At 61.2% G+C, this 7,576-nt stretch overlaps 1 protein-coding gene and 1 long non-coding RNA gene across 2 annotated transcripts; one reads left to right on the top strand and one right to left on the bottom strand.

Moving 5' to 3' along the window:
* Window positions 1–5: 5 nt before the first annotated feature.
* ABHD16B (abhydrolase domain containing 16B) lies at window positions 6–1,623 on the bottom strand. Its single transcript, XM_045529402.1, has one exon. It carries the CDS (start codon window positions 1,559–1,561, stop codon window positions 149–151), a length of 1,413 nt encoding a protein of 470 aa, XP_045385358.1. The 5' UTR covers window positions 1,562–1,623; the 3' UTR covers window positions 6–148.
* Window positions 1,624–2,856: 1,233 nt separating this feature from the next.
* Window positions 2,857–5,489, top strand: LOC123622791. Its single transcript, XR_006729632.1, has 2 exons — window positions 2,857–2,897; window positions 3,490–5,489. It is a non-coding gene; the product is annotated as an uncharacterized LOC123622791 (long non-coding RNA).
* The last annotated feature ends 2,087 nt before the right edge of the window (window positions 5,490–7,576 follow it).

Raw genomic sequence — 7,576 nt, 5'->3', positions numbered from 1 at the left:
ACCAGGTCCCCATGTACTGCCCATCCCCCCAAAGACACCAGGTCAGGATGCCCTGGCAGGGCTAGCTTTACTGGCTGGGGGTGTGGGAAGGTGAACCAACAGAAGCCTGGAAGGTGTGCGAGCATGCAGACCACCACTGGCTCGTGGGCTACAGCTCCCAGGGCAACTGGAAGTCCTCAGGCTCTAGCGGGCTGCAGTGAGTCGCTTCCACATTCTTGAGGTGCTTCCGTGCTAGAAACAGCGCAAGCTGCCGGCGCCGTCTGGGGCTCAGGCCCCGGCCCACAAGCCAGGGGAAGGCGGGCCCATGCGGCCCCCAGGCCTCTTCATCCTCCAGTTCCTCCTTGCAGCGCGCTCGGTAGGAGCGCAGCAGCGCCAGGCACCACTCGTCGTCCACGCGGTAGCGCCGGTAGAAGGCAGCCTCCTGCGCCAGGCTGCCAGCGCGCAGCCAGCGGGTCACGATGGCCTGGCCCTCGTGTGCCATCACGACTGGGTAGCGATGCTGCAGCAGACGAAGCAGCAGCTCGTTGCCGCGGTTGCCCTTCACGTCGCCGGAGGGCAACCGGGGCAGGTGGCCCGAGGTGCTGACCACGTCGTCCTGCGTGCGCCGGAGCAGCAGCACTGGCCCGGGGTAGCAGCACAGCTGCTCAGCGACATTAAGGTTGAAGTGCTCGCGCACGGTGCGTATCACCAGCCCTTTCCAACTGTGAGGCATGACCTTAAGTGCCAGCGGCACGAGGTCGTCGAAGGTGGCGTCGAGCACCAGCGCACCCAGCTCTGGGTAGGTCATGGTGGCCCAGGTGGCTGTGAAGCCGCCGACGGACCAGCCGTAGACCACCACCTGCGCCGGCGGGAAGCGCAGGCGGTGTAGCGCGTACTTCACCACCACGTCCATGGCGTTGGCGTCGTGCTGAGGGAAGGGCGCGCCCGTGCTGCCGCCGAAGCCTGGGTGGTTCCACCCCAGCACCGAGTAGCCGGCCTCGAGCGGCGCCGATAGACAGCCCATCTCGTAGAAGCCAGCATTGCCCTCGCAGCAGATAACGAGGCGCAGTCCACGACCGTGGCTGCCGGGTTGTTGGCGCCGATCCATGAACATGGTGTCGATCTCATTGCCGTCGCGGGCCACCAGCTTGGCGCGACGGCCGCGGTAGCGCTCCACGAGGCGCTCCTGGCCCTGGTGCAGCAGCGGCAGCAGCGCGTGCGCCATCAGGAACGTGGAGCCCGGGTACACGAGCCAGCGGCCCAGCGAGTGCGCCAGCGCGTAGCTGGCGAGCTGGCCCGGCAGCTGGCGGATCTGCTGCAGGAGGCACTGCGCCTGGCTGCGTGCCCCGCGGGGCAGCCGCCCCCGCACGTCCCCGCCCGGCGCCGCGTCCCGCAGTAGCCAGACGCCCGCGACGGCCGCGGCGCACGTCAGCGCTTGGTGGCCGCTGCCGCCCCCGCCGGCGGCGCGCACGTCATCCCAGCGGAAGTCCACCGGCCAGCTGCGAAAGTTGTAGCTGTAGTTGGCAGTCAGGTAGACCTTAAACACGTGCACCAGCGCCTTCACGAAGCAGATGACACACATGGACGCCGAGGCTAGCCGCTCCGCGCTAGCCCGAAACCCAGTCGCCGGGCCGGTTCGCGCGGAACAACCCAGGCCCGGCCCGGCGGGCGGCTGCGGGGCGGGCGCCGCACAGGGCTGTCTGGGGCATGCCTACCGCAGGCCAGGCCCTGGGGGCCTTTGTGACCTGGGCCTTCCAGGGCCAAGGGGAGGCTGCTTCCGCCCAGCACGGGCCAGCTTTGTGAGTCGCTGTCGCTGGGGCAGAGGCGACACTAGGGTGATGAGCGCACAAAGGGCTCCGGGGTGGCGGACCTCAAGTTCTGTCCTGCCCCGCCCCCGCACCAGACGCCCTGGGACACGCGGCGGCCGCACCCTCCGCGGGCCACCGGCCCCCACCCACACCTTAGCAGCTTCCCTAAAGTGGAGATGAACAGCCAGAGCGGCAGAAAGGGGCAGCCTTGACCTCCGCCTGGCGGATGCCGGGGTCTCTCTGGGAAGAAGGCTTGCCGTGAGTACCCGGCCTCGCCCTCTGGTTTCAGGACCAGGGCTGCTCGCCCTGCCCCGACCACCTCCCTCTAAGGAAAGGGGTGAGTGTGGGCCAGAACCCCCCCTGTTCTGCATCCTCTTTTCACTGGCTGCCGGCAGCGGCAATGACCTTCTTCAGGTGGGTCCTGCCTGGCTGGGGTTCCTCTTTCTCAGTCCTTGGCTGAGCCCCCACCCCCACCCCACAAGCTGTACCTTCCTCTTTTCTGGAGGGCTCTGGTGGGTTCCCCTTTTTCTCCTGCACTGGGAAGCGTCAGCCCACCTGAGGGGGAAGGGGCTGGTTATAGGCCACCAGGGGGAGCCCCAGGGAAGGGCGGGGGCTCAGGGTTCCCCACTGAACAGTTCCCCAGACCTGAAACAAAACTGCTAAAACCAGGGAATCAGGCAAGCCCAGCCGAAGCCTCCGAGCCCAGGAGCCAGGCCTGCCTGAGAGACCTTAGCCTTTTGGGGGAAGGGGAGTCCCAGCCCCCGCAACCCCTCTCTGCTCCCCTGCTCTGTGTCTGGGTTGGGCACTGCCTGGCCCAAACAGCCGCCACCAGCTCTGAGAATTTGCTGCTGCTGTCCTCAGAGGCTGGGGACAGAAGGACAGGGATCAACTGGCAGAGTGAGTGAGTGAGGGTGCGAGGTATTCCCTCCATCCCCAGTTTCCAGATAAAATCCGGAATACCCAGTGAAATTTGAATTCCAGATAAACAACAATTAACTTCTTTTTTTTTTTCTTTTTTTTAAGAGATAGGGTCTTGCTGTTGCCCATGCTGGTCTTGAACTCCTGGACTCAAATGATCCTCCCAAGTAGCTGGGACTACCTACAGTACAGGTGAATGCCACAGCAGCAATTACTGTTTGAGTATAAGTGTGATCCGAATATTGAATGGAATATACTTATATTTAAAAATTGTTTATCTGAAATTCAAATTTAATTGGATACCCTGTTTTTAGGTTTGTTGTGGTTTTGCTAAATCTGGCAATCCTACCCCCAGCGCAGGTGAACACACACACACAAACACACACACACAGCTAGCTGAGATCCAGATTTTCCTGATTATCTAGCTTTTATCCCATTTCGGGCTCCTCTACTCATTGGTCAGGTTCTGAGGACCAAGGGGGTGTGTCTCAGGGCCCACCGGTGCTCCTGGTCAAGGTCCCCACCCTTCTGTCTGCACTAGGTGCTGGGCGGCAGCAGGAGCTCTGCCCCAGGAGCCAGCCCATGGGTGCCACACCTGGGGCCAGGGATGGGCAGAGCTTCCTGTGGGAACTGGTCGTTCTTCTCCTCCTGAAATGTCCACCCCTGGCCCTGTGGGGAATGGAGGCCATGTGGTCCAGGGTGGAGATGGAAACCTTGGGGGAAGGTGGGGACATTGACTCTCCCGGGAACCTCTTTCATAGACTTAAGATGCTACCTCTTCTAGGTGTGGGGAGGCCCATGGGCTCCAGCCTCATTTGTGTGAGACCACAAGAGTGACCCCTGGCCACACAGCAGAGAAGACCTGACTGGGGGTCCTGCCTCCTTAGCCCAGGTCCAGGCAGTGGTGGGGGAGGGTGCCTTGAAGGCTCCCGTCCCTGGTTTGGACCCTGCAAACGCGGCAGCGGGTGTCCCGGAGGATTGTGCACACAGGATGCTGGACATGCCACATTTTGTTCTGATTCCTCAGGAGAAGATCCTACTTGGAGGAGCCCGCTCCTCCTGGGGGCAGTCTCCCACCTTGATCTACTCTGAGACTTTGAAACTTTTTTGGAAATGGAGGCTTTTCTTCAGCCAGGCCCACCTGCCCTGAACTCAAAAAAACAAAAAGCTAGAAGCTCAGAGGAGGAGGAGGAGAGCCAGAGATCAAATTTGGACTCCAAGGGGCAGAGGTCAACAGGCTGGAGCCACTGGCCCCCAGGGGTTCCAGGCCTTATCCTGTGTCCTGGCCCCTGACCCCACCAGCCCATGGGAGCCCACCCGAGTGCCCCAGAACCACCAGCTCCGTTGAGACAGGAAAGCATGTGACAGGAAGGGAGCTGCCCCTCTCCAAGAGAGCCCCCCAGCCCGGACCAGCTGCAACAGTAGTGACCTTTTGTGCCCCTGCCCCCATCTGTTCAGGGAAGTATCCGCAGCAGGGCAGGGGGTGGGTCTGTGTCCCTGCTTATCCATTTGTGGCGGCAACCCCCCTGAGCCCCCTGTGCCCTCCAGCCAGACATCTGAGCATGCACCCCACCCCCACAGGGCCTGCTGGTCTTGAGAACTCTACCCCACTGGGCTGTCACCCTCCCCCACAGAGGAGCCTGGAGGCCCTTGATTTATGCTTTGGGAGCCTGCAGAGCCAACCTTGGAGAAGAAAGAAAAGGAGAGAGAGAAAACCAGTCCCAGAGGCTGGAGGGGCAGGAGCCAAGATTAGAACCCCTGGCAGAGGGCATCCAGCTGGGCATAAACCAACCACAGCGGCCCCACGCTCAGGGAGCACTGCCTGGGCCTCAGGAAAGCTGAAGCCGTCCTGGCGGGAGGGGGAGCTGAGTCTGCACAAACGCCTCTGCTCAGGAAATGGGGTACAGGGAAGGTGGGGGTGGCTTGGAGCCCAAGGACAGGAGGGGATGCTTCCTGGCGGATGCAAGGTCAGAAGAAGGGGCGGAAGTGGCCAGGACAGCTGCTGAACATCTGGAGTCACAGAGAATTAATTACCCAGTGCCCGCAAGGACAGTGGGGTTGTGGGGGGCGTGGCTTGTGAGAGCCTGCTCCTTCCTGGCTCCCTGCGGGGCCTGTCCTCTGTCTCTGTCTCTTGCCCGGGATGAAGGACACTTCTGAGCAGCCCTTCCCCCCCGACACCTATCCCAGGAGAGAAGATGCCATAAATTGTCCCGTTTTGAGTCTTCAACCACACTGGAAGCCTGTGACCACACAGGACACACCCTTCGGGTGACCATGCTGTGTGTATGTGGAGAGGAGGGGGGAAGGGCCAGAGCCCCACGAGGAACTGGGGAGAAGTCACTGTCCCTGCCCAACACTGCTGCTTAAGCCTCTGGGCCCCCCAAGCCTACAGGTGGCTCCCGCCCCAGACCTACTTCTCCTCCCCTGTGGGAATGGGTCAAGGTCACTCCAGAATCCTTGACCCCTACCTCGTGTTCTGACAGGTGGCAAGGGGGGGACAGCCACATGGCTCCCCATGTCAGGATAAACTCTGGTAGGAGTCAAGAGCCCTGCAGCCCTGATGTGATCTGAATTCCCTGGGACTCACCACCCTTCCCCGGGCAGGGTGCAGTTTGCACGATTTCTGCAGAATTTGAAGGGTCATCCATCCTATGTTCTGGGGCCAATCTCACCCCTGGCTTAGAAGACCTTCAGAGGTCTTATCCTTGCAACACCCAGGTTTTGATAAAATGTGAGTGTTTAATTATTGTTATTGTTAATAAAAGTGCAACATTCTCACTGCAACCAGTGAAACAAGGATGTAAAAAGTGTTAACCGTCCTTTCCACGCCCCCTCCTAGGTATCCAGTTACTAACCTGGGCTGTGTCTTTTCACGCCCTTCTCTATCTGCCTTCCAAGCACGCACACTCTTATCTAGGGGCTATTTTGTCATTTGCTTTTACAGCCACGGATGCAGTGTACACATCACTCCGCCGCTCGCCTTTTTCCAGGGTGCGTCTGTCGTGAGCACCGCTGCCTGCCCTCGCGGGTGGCCGCACATCCCTCTGGGGCCGTGTACTGATGCCCAGCGTATCCTTCCGCTGGTGGACACACGTGTTCTAGACCTTCTGCGTCTGCAAACATGGCTGCAGTGCACACCCTTGTCCAAGGACCCTCGCCTCTAGGCGCTCTTCTTATACCCTAGATTTCTGCAACTGTGTTGCTCGGTCAAGCAGGGTGTTCTCAAGGCCAAGAGAGTTTGCCAAATTGCATTTCCAAAAGGTTGTGCCAGCCGGTGAGTCCTTTGAAGGAGCTTGTCTCTGCAGGCTCTGCAGCAACGTGGGGCCGCTCCGTGCGCTTAGTATTTGTCTGTGTCGTGTGTAAATCTAATGAATTCTGACTGATCCTGGCCACCGACCAGACCAGCACCAGAAGCCATTCCACTCCGCCTGGCGATCCGGTCCGGCTTTCGCTCCCTGTCCCTTGGAGACCTCTCACCTGGGGGACACTGGTGCCAGCTGCCTGTAATGACCAGAGGGAAACTACGGCCTGGATCTCGGAGAGGAGGGGATGTTAAGCTGGGCGGGAGGGGAAAGGTGGGGGAGGATGGGGTGCATGGAAGTCACGGGTGTCCCTTGGCTCTTGGCTTGAGAGCCGGGTCTTGGCGCTTCGTGGATCCTTTGCATTTTGCCTTTCCAGCGTGGACCTGGGAAACCAGTCACGGGACTGGAGAAGGGCTGAGCTCGGAGGGTTCCAGATGTGCTTCCTGACTCCACGAAGGGCGCCAAGACCCCTGGAGGACAGAGAGGTTGCCGCCTCTTCCTGGTTCCTCCACGTTGTGGAACCATCAAAAAGTTTCACAGGGTCAGATGTCACCAAGGGGCGGTCCACAAGGCAGCCCTTGGAGAAAGGAGGGGTGACCTAGGTCCCCACCTCAGCACCAGCTCACCCCCCTCCCACCGCACCTGTGGCTCAGGGCACCTCTCTGAGGGGACTGCAGTTTGCAGAGGGGAGGGAAGGTTACTGCACATCCCCTTCCGGGATCCCGAAACCCAACCCCAACAGCCACCCTGCAGAGTGGAAAAGCCGTATGGACGGTCAGACCTCCAGCCTGAGCTGCAGCCGAGCCCTCCCTGCACCTGGAGAGGGGGAGACAGCCTGAGCCCAGGTCGAGTTGGCAGGGGCTGGGCGCAGGGAGGCTGGAGTCATGGTCCTGAGTGGAGATGCCACGGAGCTGGAAGTGCCCCAGGAGGCTCCGCGGCCTGAGGCCAGGACCCTCATGCCCAGGCCTTCCTTCCTGGGGTGCAGCTGCCACCTGCGAGCTGGGTGGGCTGAAAGCTGGCTTCTGCTAAGGCCCAGGCGTCTGTGCTACAAAGTCAGGGATGGGGCTCCTTCAAGACCCCAGGGGAGGCCCCTTGCCCGGCAGCCATGCAGAAGTCTCTGGGCCTCAGCACGGAGAGTGGAGGAGCGTCGGAGGGGGAGTGGAGAGCCAGCCGCATTGAGCCACCCACAATGCCGGGGGGACCCTGCAAGGCCGCAGACAGAGCTCGGAGGGGCAGGGCCACCAGGAACCCAGGTTTCTGGCCTGTGCCACAGGCTGAAGCTGCATCCACAGTCCCCACTGCCCCACTCTGCACACGGCCGGGGGAGGGGCAGCTCTTGGGCCGCACTGCCCTGCACCTCCCCGGCCTGCTCTGAGCGGATCTGGGTTACAGCCCTAGTGGCTCCTAAATCACTTGTGCAGATTAAAAATGGCAACTGTCCCAGAGCTGACCCCAAGGGACCCTGAAAACTCCCCTCCCAGGCACTCTCTGTTCTCAGCGTCTGCCGGACTCTGGGGCGGCTGCTGCTAGGATCCGGCTCCCCACACCCCACCCATCCTGGTCCCTGGG

The sequence above is a fragment of the Lemur catta genome, chromosome 17 (assembly GCF_020740605.2).
Source record: "Lemur catta isolate mLemCat1 chromosome 17, mLemCat1.pri, whole genome shotgun sequence".
Classification (NCBI taxonomy): domain Eukaryota; kingdom Metazoa; phylum Chordata; class Mammalia; order Primates; family Lemuridae; genus Lemur; species Lemur catta.
This window is presented reverse-complemented; position numbering and strand designations above follow the sequence as displayed.

Excerpts from the sequence above, each read along its gene's own strand:
- ABHD16B (XM_045529402.1), bottom strand. The coding sequence starts at position 1,561 with ATGTGTGTCATCTGCTTCGTGAAGGCGCTGGTGCACGTGTTTAAGGTC.